Source organism: Pelophylax lessonae, assembly GCF_965119305.1.
Source record: "Pelophylax lessonae genome assembly, chromosome: 4".
Lineage (NCBI taxonomy): Eukaryota > Metazoa > Chordata > Amphibia > Anura > Ranidae > Pelophylax > Pelophylax lessonae.
This window is the reverse complement of record NC_138771.1, coordinates 124,871,208-124,887,077: the sequence shown is the minus strand read 5'-3', so window position 1 is coordinate 124,887,077 and position 15,870 is coordinate 124,871,208. Positions and strand designations below refer to the sequence as shown.

The following is a 15,870-nucleotide window of genomic DNA, read 5'->3' as shown; positions in this document are numbered from 1 at the left end:
CTGTATTTTCGAGGGACAGTGTGCACAAAAGGGGCTATAAGTAGCCTTGGTTATGTTTGCAAATCATGAGAGCAATGAAACATTAGGTAGAAGATGCACTAAAATAGAAGCGAAGAAAACTCAGTAAATAGGTAAATTAATAAACAGGCCGTGTGTGCATAGAGATAAATTGAATTGCTACTACTGTGAAAATGTGTATATCAGCATTGCATGATTACACAATTAATTTATGTAATGTTATATTGATCAAATTATGCTAATTTGACAATCTATTAATATGGCCAATGGCACCTCCATGGCAAAATAGCTACAAGAAGAAATGATACAAGCATATGGTACAATACCTAGTCTGATACAGAACACAAATCTTAGCCAAAATATAGACAATTTATGCTAAAATAATATACACTTTTTTAGATTATCAAATAAGGCAAAACATTCCACATTTGCTATGTATGTGTATTTTGTTAAAAAAAAACGCATATGAACACAAGACAGAGACTGCAATTTGAGTAGCTGAAGCAGAAAGAACAACAGAAATGAAGAAATAATGCAAAACATAAGTGCAGATGGATGAGAAAATATGAATACAAGTGAAGTGGTTAAAAAACCAAAAAGAAGCAAATTAGACAATTGAGTAATAACACTTGGTGACAATGTGCATGCGGGAAAAGACAGGTGTTTAATAAGGAGATCTGCACCTTCTTGATGTTTATTGAGGAGAACTTGGATCAGCAGCCAGATGAAGAGAAAGACCACCACACCCTCTATCATTCCCTTGGAACAGAAGAAGACAACTGAGTGACACACAGCCCATGGGGATGTTTGCTCATCTGTCTCCTCCGCCATTCCGCAATCACTGTCCATCATCGTTTACTGCTCAGAAGCTGTACCTGATGCAATTCTCAGAGAATTCCAACACATTCTTCATAATGTGGCCTTCTGAATGGTTAAAACAATCTCTCTCAAATGAACCGTTTTGACCTTCATTCTCTTCTTGTGGGGAAGACTTGTGACCGGTTATGATGTTTGGAATAATGAGTAACACATACCACTTTCATTTGTGCAAATACAAATTTTACCAGATCCAATGCAGAGAGGTCACCTTGTCAAAAACAGATAATGCCAGTGGTCAAAGGGCCTTTCTGCCAAAGTCTAAAGTTCCTCCTCTTTCCACAGTCTGCATAATGTAGACTGCTATACCAGCTGCTTGAGAGAAGGGGGGGTAGAGTTCAGGTGTCCTCCTTTTGCCAGTCTACTAAGCACTTTCTCACCCATCGCAGAGCAAGTTGTAATATTTGAATGGTGATCAATCTTAAGTACGCTTAGATGTTGGTCCGATGCAAATGTCTAAAGTAGTCAGTTGACAAAAACCATCACCACTAAACCAGAACTGCCCTTGCTCTTCTTGTCCCTGCATCGCATTGTCAAAATGAATTTGTTTTTTTTCGAAGCAGTCAAGCAAATCCAATCTCCTTTTAACCCGTCAGCAGCCAGATGGCACTGCACACTATAATTCTTCTATTAAATGGTGAAGGAGTCTCGTGATTTCCACAAATCACTATATTCACTGAAATTCTGCAAACCATTGCTTACATTGTTATAAATTAGTAGGAAAGTAGTGTTTCCTGATAAGTTAACAAATAGCAATCACATACTGTATATTTATTTTCCTTGTCTTGTTCTTTGTATATGCGTTTTTTGGGCAGAAGTTGATTTTTCAACTTTAAATCCAGTTGAATATTTTTACTCTGCCCTCCAGGAACAAAGGCCTGTGTTATTAGTTCCACAATATTGCATAGTATAAGTAAATATATATGTACTGCTTGCATGGATATATTACAACGTGTATTTGTATATCAGGTAGCTGCTACTTAAAAGCTTAACAGTAAAAATAACCTGTTTAACGTGTGTTTAAGTGTTATTTATAATAATGCTGGGGAGCTTTGTGAAGTAATAAGCTAGAGTTAGTTTTTCATAGCCTATGTCAGGATTCCCAACTGTTGGCCCAGGTCCATACATTCATCCTTTCTGGCTTACACTTGGAATGCTGGACACAACCATGGTCCGGGGAGACGAAATTCTAAAAATAATGTTGTTTTTTTTATTATTTATTTTGCCAGCTCTTGTTAGGGTCTGTTCTAGAGTATTAAAAAAAATGGAGTCAAGCTCATTTTACCAAAGTACTGTCAGCAATTTCTTTTTTTTTTTTTTAAATGCCAAATTGTTCCCATTCAGCGAACAGTAGAAAAGTCACTGTCAGTATTAGAACACGTAATCGATAAGTACACCCACAGACCATATCAAGCTGTCCATTGAGGGTCCTAGCTTATATGGGTTGTGGGTATTTGTTAGCCCTGGGTAGGGAGTTCTGGGTGCCAACCCTTTTAGAAAAGAAACTACAAACCACATTTTAACACAGCTAACTACACGTTACAGAATGAAGTAAAAGTAAAATAAGATGTTCATTTAGGCATCCTTACAGTATGCCAGGTCAATGCACATCCTCTATCTCCTGTCCATCCTCTACCTCCTGTCCTCCTGTCCTCTTAACAATAGCCCTAATAGATACAGGTACTTTGTACCACTTAAATGCATTCTTGAAGTGGTCTTGATCTCATGTAATATAAAAATAAATGTATAAAGTAGTTTCTTGTACACATCAAAATGTTAAATTAGGCAGTTTTGTTTTTGCTCACAAAGTACTACCTTTTACTTCAGTCATGAGCCTTTGGCAATTCTTTCATGGGTGTGAGTATTTTGCACCTGAGGGATTTCTTGAGATTATTTGCTTTGTGCACTTTTATTATTTTACTCATGTCCTAAGAACAAGGTTCTTCAATATAGCATACATTTGTAGACAGACATACCTTATCATCTTCCATACAAGACTCGAGAATTTGCTCCGCTTGCTCCTAGTTTGTCAGCCCTCCTCCAGAGCATAGTAATTTTTCTTTCAGAGACAGTAATGCGCAGTGTTAGGACTAGAGATCGACCGATTATCACCAAAGCCGATATATCGAAGGCTGATATGCACTTTCCCCGATATATCGGAATTGGCCCCGGAGGTTACCGATATTGCCGATATTTCGGGAAAGTGCTGTACCAGAGTGATGCCTGCAGCTAGTGGCCATAGCTGACGGTTGGGTGTCTTGTAATGACAACTGATGTGGCTGAGAAGCCGCACGGCTGTCATTACAAGGAGCGGGAGGGGACGTTCCCCCCCCCCTCCGCTGCGTTCCGTGGCTCGAGCTGATCTCCTGGCCAACCGGGAGACCTGGGCATCCTACCTGCACGGCAGCCGAAGAGAAGACCTGATCAAAGCCACATTCGGCTCTGATCGGGTCTCCATGTAAAAAACCCAGAAGTGATGTCATTACATCACTTCCGGGTACTTGGCGGCAAATTCAAAAAAATGCGAGCATTCAAAACAGCCAAACTTGTTGTTTTGAATGCTTTTAAGTGCAGAGGAGGGGTTTGGGGTCTTTTAGACCCCTAGATCCTTCCACCAGAGTACCTGTGAAAAATGAAAAAAAATTTTTAAATGTCCGAAAATATCGGCCAATATAGGCCGATACAGATATCCGATGACCAAAATATCAGTATCGGCAATATAAAAACGATATCAGTCGCTCACTAGTTAGGACTACTACTACAGTAGCCTAAGTACTGTGAGAAAATCTGTTACTGCTTTCCAACCAAACACATCTGGCTAAACAGTTAAAGCAGAACTACACTGAAGCTGTGCACCACAAACCAAAAATGATGTTTACTTAATTTTTAATATTCACAGCAAACTCACCCATCCATCCATGTCTCCATACTTTATTTTGCTATTTTGGAAAATCACTTTGAAAACACCCCTAGCATTTCTGGCCTTGGCCATCTTGAATAATGGCAGATAATTAGTGTAACATTTACTTCCTGGAATGTGCATAGTTGAGAAAACCACTCCTCCCCTCCTGAAGACTCCTGGGATGTATGACATAATTTGTCTAGGCCTGGAATCCAGGAAGTAACTGATGAAATGCAAAACAATGTTTAAAACAAGTAAATACAATATACTTTCTTATTGCATGTAAAAATCCAGCATGCTGGTTGTACCCAAGTCGATCGATGGATCGACTTGGGTACAATCAGCCTGCCCATAGATGGTTCAAATCTCAGCCAGCCCCTGCTGAACCGGCTGAGATTCGAACCATCTATGATCGGCTTAAATTACATATTGTTGATTCAATCAGCTACTTGTCCAGTCCCAGCCATGCTACCCTCCTTTATATTAAAGCAGGGCTGATTCCTTCGGGCATTGCCTGAGCAACAGCTAGTTTTCCTAGCCCCAGGCCCCTCAGTGTTTTAATAAAGTAGGCCATAGATGGTGCGAATTTCTTTCCTGCAATATTGCAAGGTTCCCCCATAAACACACACAGTGCTTACAAGGGACTCGCTGCAGAGACATCTGCTGGGGGGGGGGGGTAAGCCGGTAAAGGACAGTGATTATTGCTAGTCGCTATAGGGATAATCGCAAGTAGAATCTGCTGGGCTGGTTGTACCCAAATTCATCGATCAACTTGGTACACTCAGCCTGCTCATACACAGTTTAAATCGAACAGAATCGCCTAAGTTTCCTCAGCTTTTCAATAGATTCTGAATTTCCTAGCGTCCCTGACTTTCAGAGAGATTTTGATTGACCCCAATATTCTGACTTTTAAATGTATTCCTGTAGCCAGACCCCCTTGTACCCAAATGTCTACCTGTTCCCAGTGACTCTGTGTTTCTGTGCATTTCTGCCAGCTTGGGTTGTACTATCTACTGACCTGTGACCCCAGAGTCTCAGCGCTGAAAGGGAATAGAGAAGTCTAAAGAGGTGGCTCTTTAGACTCCTCTACCCTTCTGAGCATTCCCACCTTCGCTGTATGTGTGGGGGTGTCCCGATTTCTCCAACCAATGCCAATAGGTATCTCATCTGGTCAAGACACCTCATGCCCTTTATTCATATCCAGCTTACGTACATCCCCTGGGTTCCCTGTATACCTTCATGTTTATTGTACATCCTTTCATCATTGTGTTCCAGTAAGTTCCAGTACCTTTTCCTGCAAGAAACCCCTGCAGCCCTGCCTGTCTCCCTGTGAGTCCAGCACCCCTGTATTGCCTGTGACTTCTGCTAGTACACATGTCTACCTGCATTCTACACTTAAGTTCTTCCCTGAAACTGATCAGCTGTTGCCTGCATGGGTGTGCTTCCCAAGCATTAAGCATGGTAGCTGCAGGGAGGATCCACAATCTTCAGACATACATGACACATACTTTTCATTCACTATCACTGCAACTTTATGTTATAATCAGAGAGAATAACAAATACCATTATGTTCAGATGTTGCACAAAAAAAATGACCAACAATAGCTGATAAAGCGGATTTTCTGCAAGCGTGTGGAATTCTGGGAAAGAACTACTAGTGAGATGGCCAGACTATGCAGCTGCACACAAAAGATAATAGAGTGATTAAAGGAAAGGGAAAGGGAGGGGAGGGGGAGAAGCAATAAGGGGAAGGCTCTAAGATAAAAAGAAGGAATAGAGATTAAAAATGTAGAAGATTAGCTGCGGAACAGAGCAGAATATAGGGGTTAATATCTATGATTGGGTTCTGAAGCAGACCATTACACAAAGGGATCCAAAGACCTGCCTTTCATAAATTAATGTATTCTAGCATTGTGTGTTTTGGCAAATAACAGTAAGATGACCGCAATCAAGGAAAAGTAAGGGCACATGTACAGCACCTTTTTTTTTTTTTCAAACATGTTTATTTATAAATGAAGTCAGCAACAATGAAGGAACAGTATCAACAAAAAAAAGTGCAGTCAACGGTATAAAGAAGGTGCACATACATACAGTCATAGAGAGTAGAACATGACCAGGCACCGCAACCACGCATCCTGGCCAACATATAAAACTAGACAATACAAGCTGCAAAAAACGGTTTCACGTATGGCTATGTACAGCACCTTTTAGATACACCCTCCTTCTGACACAGTTTATAAAACATACAATGATGTAAAATGTTATTTTTGTTTACCTGCATTAGAAATCAAAAGTATCTAGGAGGCAAGCCAGTATAAATTTGAAGGGTTTATAAATAAACTTTTTCAAGCTTTTAATAGAGTGCTAAGGGGTTAGAATATCTGTGAGATTTTAACTGTGGCATGTACTTGATTCACTCTCTTTTATTTAACCGAAAGTGATAAGAAAATCCTGAGTTGTCACCAGAACAGGAATAGAGAAGAAATCTTTGAATGGGGGGCACCTGATCCATTGACAACTGTATAAGAGGGCATTCCCCCCTGACTTTCTGGTGTGTCTACAGTACATACAGTACATAGTCCCCAATGGGACATAGATGGGATATAAAACCTAATGGATTTTAACCATTCTTTACTCTATCTACAATTAAAAGATGTTTAGGTTTTAGAAACATTTTAATTTGTATTTGATATTAATTTGTATTTGATACTTTTCCTACTGTATATTCAGGAATATTTGGCAGGGATATCTATTATTCTTATGTTTGTATGCAGTTGGGTCTTTAGCTGAATGTATTTGTGCTGGCCACGTGGTTAAAAAATTGGAGACGAAGAATGTCATTTATATTTGGATAATATGTTGATATTTTATTAGACACTACAAAATCCCTGTCTGTCCCTCTAAATACTATTCAACAATTTGGCAAGTAAAGTAGCCATACAATGTATACAATCAGATGCAATTCAGCATCTGCTGGGGCAGTGTCTGCTGAATATAATAGCTGGCAGTGAGGATTTCTCTATCCAGGTTGGTTGTTTAGTGTACATGGAGGAATCCATAGATTCAGGGTCCAGTCCTTCTTTCTCAGGATGCTGCATAGGAAGGGTGAGAGGTCCAGCCTTTGCCACCTAGGACCCTTGCCTAGAAGAGAAAGCCATAGCCACGAAGAGTGTTTGTTCCTCTAGCTGCCCACCTGGGCCTAGAGTGTCCTAACCTTGCCTGTGAGATGGATTTAAAGAGACCTAATCTGTTTTTGTGGCAGGGATCCAGGATACTTAAAAGTAGCTGCCTGTCTATGACATAAACATGTGGCAGAGGCATAAAGGTACTAAAAGATAATGTCCATCCGAACATGAACAGCCCATTGAAAAGTCTACTGAGCAGAATACATTTTTGCTTCTGTTTTTGGTTATCTGTACTCTTAACCCTCCTATATTGCAAGAAAAGGGTTGAAGGATCAGAAGCCTGTTCATTGCCGTTGGTGGGTTGGTGAGTTCTTGGCTGCAACTACAGGCTCGGTAGTAGGGAAAGTAGGAGAGCCCATTAATATCTAGCAGCTCCTTCTGGGGTCATTGTTAAAACAAATTAAAGTAAACCTTTTTCCCCCTGCCCAAAAGTCTTTAATCAAGCAATAATTTTGTTTTCTGAGAATGATATTCATAAATCCCTTAATCCCTGAATTATAAGAACACACAGTTGGGTTTTATGAACAACGTAGTACTTGTCATTCATTACATGTAAATTTTTATTTAATGCTAGAAAAATTATTAGTGAAAACCCTCTACCTCCCCACCACCACCTATGAATGGGTGAGAAAAACATAGGGTCCTTAGGTGCCTTATTATAAACTCAGGTAAAGGCTGGAAAGTCAAAATTGGGGCCCGGGCTCAAGAGCTTACATTCAGGAATAACAAACCACGTAATTAAATACAAAACAAAAAAGTTGGTCTGGAGTTAAAGGAGTTGTAAAGTTGTAAACCTTTGGTGCTGTAGCTGCCCCCCAGACCCCCCCCCCCCTCATTCTTACCTGAACCCAATCGTCCCAGCTGCTGTCTTGGGTCCTCATTGGATAGATTGATAGCAGCAGGAGCCACTGGCTCTTGCTGCTGTCAATCAAATCCAGTGACATGGGAGTGGGGGCGGGGCTGAGTCCTGCTGTCTGTGTCAATGGACGCAGCAGTGGGACTCATGAGCGTGCCTGCATGGGTGCCCCCATGCAAAGCGGATCTCAGTGGGAGAACCCAATGAAGAGGAGGGGCCAGGAGCACTGATGGGGCACCCCAGAAGAGGAGGATCGGCGCTGCTCTGTGCAAAACCCTTGCACAGATCAGGTAAGCATAACATGTTTATTATTTTGCAAAAAAAAAAAATAACCTTTACAATCACTTTAATTGTGTCTTTAAAAACAGAGGGTGGAAATTAGTTTATGTGCTAGGCAACGTGTGTTAGCAAATGTTTGCACATGCCCCCTGAGGTTCATGAATAACTGGTTGAGAGACTGTGGCATAGAGTATCTATTGGCTGCATCTTAGGGTGTGGTATTGGTTGGTGCACATGCTGAATACTTATAATATTCAGATGCGATCAGATAAAGACAAATATTGTCTGTTGAGCTTTGTATGCATAGATGCATTGCCATGACCCAGGTCAGATGATTTTATATTTGCAAAGAAATCTCAGTGGTTAGCACGGTTTTGTGACATTGGAATCCTGGGCTCATTTTCAATCAGCCTCAGGCATATCCACATGCAAAAAAAAAAAAAAAAAACACAGTAGAATGTGCAATGATGCCAAGGAGTTAATTTGAGTTCATTTACCAGTAATTTTTAAATTTTAGAGGTAAAAGTCATGTCTAAAGTTAGACACCACAGGTGGCTGGCCAATACATAAGTTAATAAAATCAGCCAGAGATGTCAGAAAGAAATAAAACCAGAGTTAGAGAGGCATCTGACATTTTCAGTAGATTACTGCATCCTCCATATTTTTCTTTGAAATATTTGTTCTGAAAATAAGCCAATCCTCTTGCTTCGATAACCTCTCAGTCACTTAACAAGAATAATTATGCAGGTCAGGAAGGTAAGAGAAAAGTCTGAGATCTGTATACTATTTTTAGGTCAGTAACTCAGAATAATCAAATTTGGCAAGTCAGAGATCGCAAAAAAACTAGCATTTTCAAAAAGATTGTCAGCCTCCACATCTTCACAGAGGCAAAGGGTTGAGCTGCAAGCAGTGTTTATTTGGAAGCATTGCTACACTTGTGTGACAGGAAAGTATATAGTAAATGGATGTAGCTCAACAGGGCAGAGACATTAATTTTTTTTTGTTCAAATGGTCCATCTGATATCACTTTAAAAACCAGCTAAATGAAACTAGATAAAGTAATGGTTGTATGTCAAAAGTGTTAAAAATGACCAACCCCTGTATGTTCAGCCACGTGAAGGCCTCACACTAAGCAACTTCTCTGTCAACTTACTTTCTAAAGAATGAATGTCATAAGAAGCACTTTACAAGGGATGCTACAGATTTTCCCCAAACTCCATAGCTTATGACTGACTATTTTTAATTCATACACCCTATTGGTGGTGTTTTATCTATTTAAATAAAAGGGAAAAGCTATTTTTTGCAGTTATGTATATTCCCATTTCGGTTTCCATGCCACCTCTATCTCCTTTGGTCATAGTCACTTTTATGAATAATGATGCATCACAGGACAGTATCCCAGATATAAACTGGAGCAAGATGTGCTCTTTATGCTCCCTGAGCTACCAAAGTTCTATTTGCCAACTAGTTTAGCTGCACCCCTAGCCTACAGCTAAGCCCAATTCTCCAGGTCAAAAAATTGATCAGAAAGGTTTGTAAACCATTTTTGTTCGTTATGCCCCCCTTCCCCTTTCACAACCACCACTGCACCACCAGAAGGTGAAAATGTAAACTACACTCTATAATAATAACTAGTTTAGGGCTACCCATACAACATAAAATGATCATAACCCGGTGCAGCTGATAACAGTAGGATCACATACGTCCATGGATTACCCTGGTTTGAGCAGGATACCTTATGCCATCTGATCTAATCATAATTATCAGCTGGCTAATATATGTTTTCTCTGCTGGTCACTATTGTTTCCCAAATATAAGGATTAAAGTGTATACAAACCCAAGAACAACAATTTTATATTTTTGCAGCATACTATTAGATGTGGTGGCTTCATTAGATCTATGTTTTAGCCTTTTTCCATTTATTTTCAGCTAATGATCCTGTCAGTAACACACTTCCTGTCCAACGGTGACATCATTCACTCGCTGTGCTGTATCTATGGAGAAGTAGCATTGTCAGTCCAATGGTCCGTACACACAATCCGAAAATTGGACAAAAAATACAGTTTTCTAAGAAATCGTACAATAATCTGATCATTAGTACACAGCTTTCGAGAGCCGATCACAACATTTCATCCGATATTATCCGATCAGACATGCACGAACATTTTTCTTGTACAATACCAGATCTTACGATTTTTATTTAATCAGATACAAATACATTACATCACTTCCGATTTTTTTATTCTGTTGTACGAGAATTTTCGGGACTTTTGTAAACTCTTCATGTTCGATATGTGACTAGCATGCAAAGAAAAACACACAATCTCTCGTCGGTTTTCTAATCGTGTGTACGGGTCATTAGACAGGATGTTTTCAGGACTACAGAATATAGTGTAACAGTATTCACCGTCACTGGAGGGGAGGAGCAGATACTTAATGGTTTGAATTGCTTCAGATGGGAGCAATTCAAACCATTAAGATATTTGTCAGAAATATCTTCATATATAAATATTAGGATTTATTCCCATTTCACACTGGGAGACTTAGACTGTTGTAGACCATTGCCATGAAGTCTGACTCCTAAATAATGTGTGTATTCCATGTCCCTGCATGCCAGACAGGCTTCCCTATTGTTTGTGTATTGAAATGGTATGTAGATTGAGCCTGTCTCATTGTTAAATGTTGATGACCTCACATTGTTCTGTCTGTCTTAAGATAAGCTTATTATGGGATGTATATGTATATGTGGATTGGCTGCTAAGGGGGAGGGGGGGGGTTTCCCACAGTGTACATCTTTGTGTACACTGTATGGGAGTGTTTAACTCTGTTTTCATTGGATTGTGAATGTCAGGGCCTGTTTTCAACAAGGTCCACCTAGGCGGTAACCTTGTGGGGGAAAACTGTATAAAAGTCTGTTTCTTGTTCAATAAAGTCGAGTTATACTTCACCCTCAATCTAGAGTCCTGTCTCTCATTGGGGGGAATATGCTACAAGGGATTGCTATGTCCTTCATACTCCCTTGGATAATCACTAAGCTCTTGTAAGAGCTTGTGTAAGAGCTTGTTCCTGCTTCACTCTCTGGGGAAAGAGAGGGTCACCCAGGGGAACCTGGAGCCTTGTCATAGGTCCAGGGTGGGTAGGAGATGGCGAGACCCCAACCAAACTGCGGCGGTTCGTGGGGTCTGACATGGTTATGGTGTCTGGTGGAGTTCTTGAAGCCCTCAGGAAGCACTAGGAGCATCCGTCAATGGAGGTACCTGGTCGGGGTGCCGGTTGATCCGTTACACATACTATAAGAATAGGCATCATACTACTTGAGCATATAAGCAGGGTGTAAAAATAGTATAGCCAAAAGAAAATACTACCAACATAACTCCATCATAAATGCTGCACAGCAATATATCAAAAAGTGTTTATTAAAAAACCCCCAAAATACAATATTACAAGATTACAAACAAGACTCTAGCCCATAGAAATATTTATACATGCCCACCTATTAAAACTAATTGTGTACCTACAGTAAAAGGCTGTATATAACCTCTATGGCACAGAAACTTGTGAATTGGTATTTATTTTTACAGGTAACCATCCATAAAAGACTCTGGTCTACTAATATGTATAGAAAAGTGTCCACACTGTGGAATGTTCAAGTGCTCCAAAATATTTAAATATTAGTAAATTGAATTCTTTAACTACTTCCCGCAATCCTGTACGTCGGCATGCAGAAGTGGTTGTACCGGGATGATATGCAGCTGCAGGCATCAACCCGGTACTGTTTTTTAGAGCCGGTGGTTGGCTCAGAAGCCACTTACCCATTTTCCCAGCGAGCGGGTGGGGTTGTCCCCCCCTCCCCGTCCCGCTGCTTTCCGCAGCTCTGCCCGTGTCTCCTGTCCCACCGGGAGACCCGAGCAACCAGCCAGCATGTCTGCCAGCTGGTAGGAGTCCCAAACAAAGCCGGATTCAGCTTTGGTCGGCTCTTCGATGTAGTAACCCGGAAGCGACGTCACAACGGCACTTCCGGTTTACTCAGCTGCTAACGGCGCCGATTTTAAAAAAGTGACCGTATTCAAAAATGCCGATGTCGGCATTTTGAATACTTTGAAGTGCAGTGGAGGGGTCTGGGGTCTTTTAGCCCGCCCGATCGCTCCATAAAGAGTACCTGTCACTGCCTATTACTGCCACAAGGGATGTTTACAGTCCTTGTGACAGCAATAAAAGTGATCAGATTTGTTTTTTAAAATAGTGCTAAAAATAAAACAATTTATAAAATAAATAGGAAAAAAAAATTTAAAGGTACCCCGGCGCTGTGAGCTCGCGCACTACAAAAAGCACATACGTAAGTCGCACCCGCAAATGAAAATGGTGTTCCAACCACACATGTGAGATATCGCCGCAATCACCAGAGAGAGAGCAATCATTCTAGAAAAAGACTTCCTATGTAACTCCAAACTGGTAACTGTTAACATTTTTTAAAGCGTCGCCTATGGAGATTTATAGGTACCATAGTTTGTCGCCATCCCACGAGTGTGCGCAATTTGAAACTTTAACATGTTAGGTATCTATTTACTTGGCGTGACATCATCTTTAACAATATACAAAACAAATTGGGCTAATTTTACTGTTTCGTTTTTTTTAAATGCAGTGAAATTTATTTTTTCCAAAAAAATTGCGTTTGAAAGACTGCTGCGCAAATACCGCATGACAAAAAATATTACTGACCGCCATTTTATTCTCCAGAGTCTTTGCTAAATATATATATATATATATATATATATATATATATAGTGTTTAGGGGTTCTAATTAATTTTCTAGCAAAAAATACTGATTTTACCTTGTAAACAACATGTGTCAGAAATAGGCTTGGTCCTTAAGTGGTTAAAGTCCAATGAAAGTTAAAGAGATAAATAGGAAGTGGAAGCACGAGTAAAGGGAAATAATTAAACAACAAGAAATGCCAAAAGAGGAAGGTATTCCATGTGTTTCAGAGCCAGGGCACTTCGCAAGAATCAGAATACCTATCCATATTCTTGTCTCCATAACAGAGAAAGGAGGTATTTAAGCCCACAAAAAGAGCTGGGAGCAATGCTAACTAATACCAGTCAGCAAAGGCAGAGAGCACAGGAAGCGAATAGCTCAGCTAAAATTTCTGGCAGGATCAACAGGTATTCTGTTTTTTGTTTTAGTTATTCATCAGTTATATGCAACAATTTTAGTTCTAGATTCATCAGCCAAAAAGCCAACAAGAAAAGTTTATTCAACATTTACATTTATCTTAAGGTATATGTACATTAATACATAGTGCATAAGTGCATAAATGTGCACCTTCATCTCCTGTCAAAAAGCATGCTTATGTCACAGTGCATTGGTTGGATCATAAACCTGTCAGCTTATGTATACAACTATTAGATGTGCAATTACCAGCTGAATGGTAAATGAGCCAAAGGAACTGCCCCCACCCCCCAACTACCTGTCAGATATATTCCCATTTTTTACCATGCACCTTTTCTTAAACACAGACTGAAAGGTCCAATAATGTAATGTTGCAATTTTCTGTATCTAATTATATTTAACAAACTCTTTTACACATATTATAAATTGCACAATATACATATAACTACACACATAAAATAATATGTACGTGCACAATATATTACTGGGTGTTTGTCTTCTACATTCAAGTCTTACCTGCCCACAGAATATGTCCAGAAGGTCCCTGGATGTTGGGGTCCATCATAAAACTCAGAAGCCTAAAGGAAAAGAAAAGAAAGGTATTGCAGACAATTATGACTGTATATGTAGTAAGATGATGATGGAAAAGTATGTAGGGACAGGGCATTGGAACCGGTCTGATAAGGATGGAGAGAGGAGTGGCCAGGATCTGTCACAGCAGCCTGTGTCAACATGAAATAGCCTGTTTGCTGTACTTCACCTACGAGGAAAGGCATGTACAGTTGTGGAAAAGAATGGTAGTTAACTCACAAAAGGTTATCATCAAACATTTGAGTTATTAGTATTGGAAAATATTTGCAGTAAGATTCTTACATCAAAAAGTGAACCTTGCATATGCTAAATAACAAACCGGTCATTTTAAAAGCACATAACAAAATACTGACTACACAAATCCAACTCTTTGCTATAATACACTAGGTCACTTCTCCCATTGAAGACCAATTCTACTATTTACAGTACACTATGACCAGACCTTTCTTAGACTTGATGTCTTGCAATGAAATTAAAATAAAATGAGGAATAATATATATATATATATATATATATATAAGAAATAAAAAAGACTACTTCTTCAGTGTAATTGTCACTCTGCAATGATCTGAAATCACTCAGTGACTAATATTGTAATTGAGAGAGTATCTCATCTGTGCAAAATTTCGAGAGTCAACTCACTTTACCTTTAAATTTAAACTCCAGGTATGATCTGTACTGAGGGGCAACTGGAGGAGCTAACAATCACTGTGGTAGTTGGTGCTACTACAGTGATAGTGGAGACCTTTCAGGTCCTGTGCTGTAATTCACAAAACACCTTGTATTTTGTTTCAATTAATACAAGGCTTTCTCTGATTGGATAAGGTAGAGATTGTGATATCAACACCCCTCCTCTCCATTCCATTCAATTAAAAATGCAAATGACCCCCTGTTGTCACCCTGCAGAGGTGAAGCCGTTCATATAAGACCAGGAAGACTGTGACTGTCTCTTTACTAGCGCCGACCGCTACAGTGAGTGTCAGCTTCTGTACAAACAAATGGCAACCACCCCAATCTTTAACTGACCTTTGCAGCAAGGAGCACGTGGAAGCATGACGCATGTCAAAAAACAAACAAAAATTCCCAGCACACTTACCACCCAGCCAGCAACAAACCCAATGTCAGCTTCCCCAGTAGACCCTCAGGTATGAGATATGTATGAGATTTGTATGAGATATGTACGTTGCTTCAAGCTGGACCAAAAAATGTATGTCAATAAGACCATACCTGGAGTGTAGCTTTAACCTCAGTATTTTATAATGCATGTCATGCAGATTAAGCAATGTTTTTACAGTGTTTCTGCTTGTCTTGGAAACCACATGATCCTAAGTGCTACAGAGATAAGGATTTTAAACCCTAGCGTAGATCAGTCAGTTGTTTTTTTTTCTTTCAACCTGCTCAGGGCCACTAATAGGGCAGTACAGCCAGCCCTCCTGTACTGGGCCCAGGCAACCCTCAGTTCAAAAGTGGGGCCCGGGTGCCTGCTGAGGAGGAGGACGGGCTGTACTGTCTTTTTGCAGACACCGTTCCTCTTCTGCCTCCCCCTGCAGCACTGCCAGCTTCTCTTCCTCTCCCTCCCTTCATCTGCACTACAGGGGGATTGGTTCTAGCTTTTTTAAAAATACAATTTTTAAAGGAGCAGTGATTTTAATGATGCTTTAAGCAAAACAATAAAAATGAAAAATTGGGAAATTGGGAATATAGTGTATAATAGGGATTGCGTAATAAAACTTAAAACAGCCCAATATCAGGGGAACACCAACACAGTAGTTCAAAAAAGAGGAAAAGGAGGAATTTAGCCATGGGTGTTAAATGGTGAACCTTCTGTATTTCAATTAACTTTCCATCAATGCATAAATATCCAAAAGTACAAAAATGGTTTATTAATACATAAAAACACATCAATCAACAGAGGGCAAATATAAGCCCACAGACATTTAACATGTAAAATCAGTACTATATTAACAGTAATCAGATATGATGTAGATGTAAC

At 39.8% G+C, this 15,870-nt stretch overlaps 1 protein-coding gene across 1 annotated transcript in view; it reads right to left on the bottom strand.

Moving 5' to 3' along the window:
• LOC309552070 (synaptotagmin-4-like) overlaps positions 1-1,427 on the bottom strand; it is a 91,586-nt gene extending 90,159 nt beyond the window's left edge. The window contains exon 1 of the mRNA XM_082252840.1: positions 702-1,427. Within this exon, the coding sequence (XP_082108966.1) occupies positions 702-870 (169 nt within the window). The 5' untranslated portion in view covers positions 871-1,427. The remainder of the gene's footprint in view (positions 1-701) is intronic.
• Between the last annotated feature and the right edge of the window lie 14,443 nt (positions 1,428-15,870).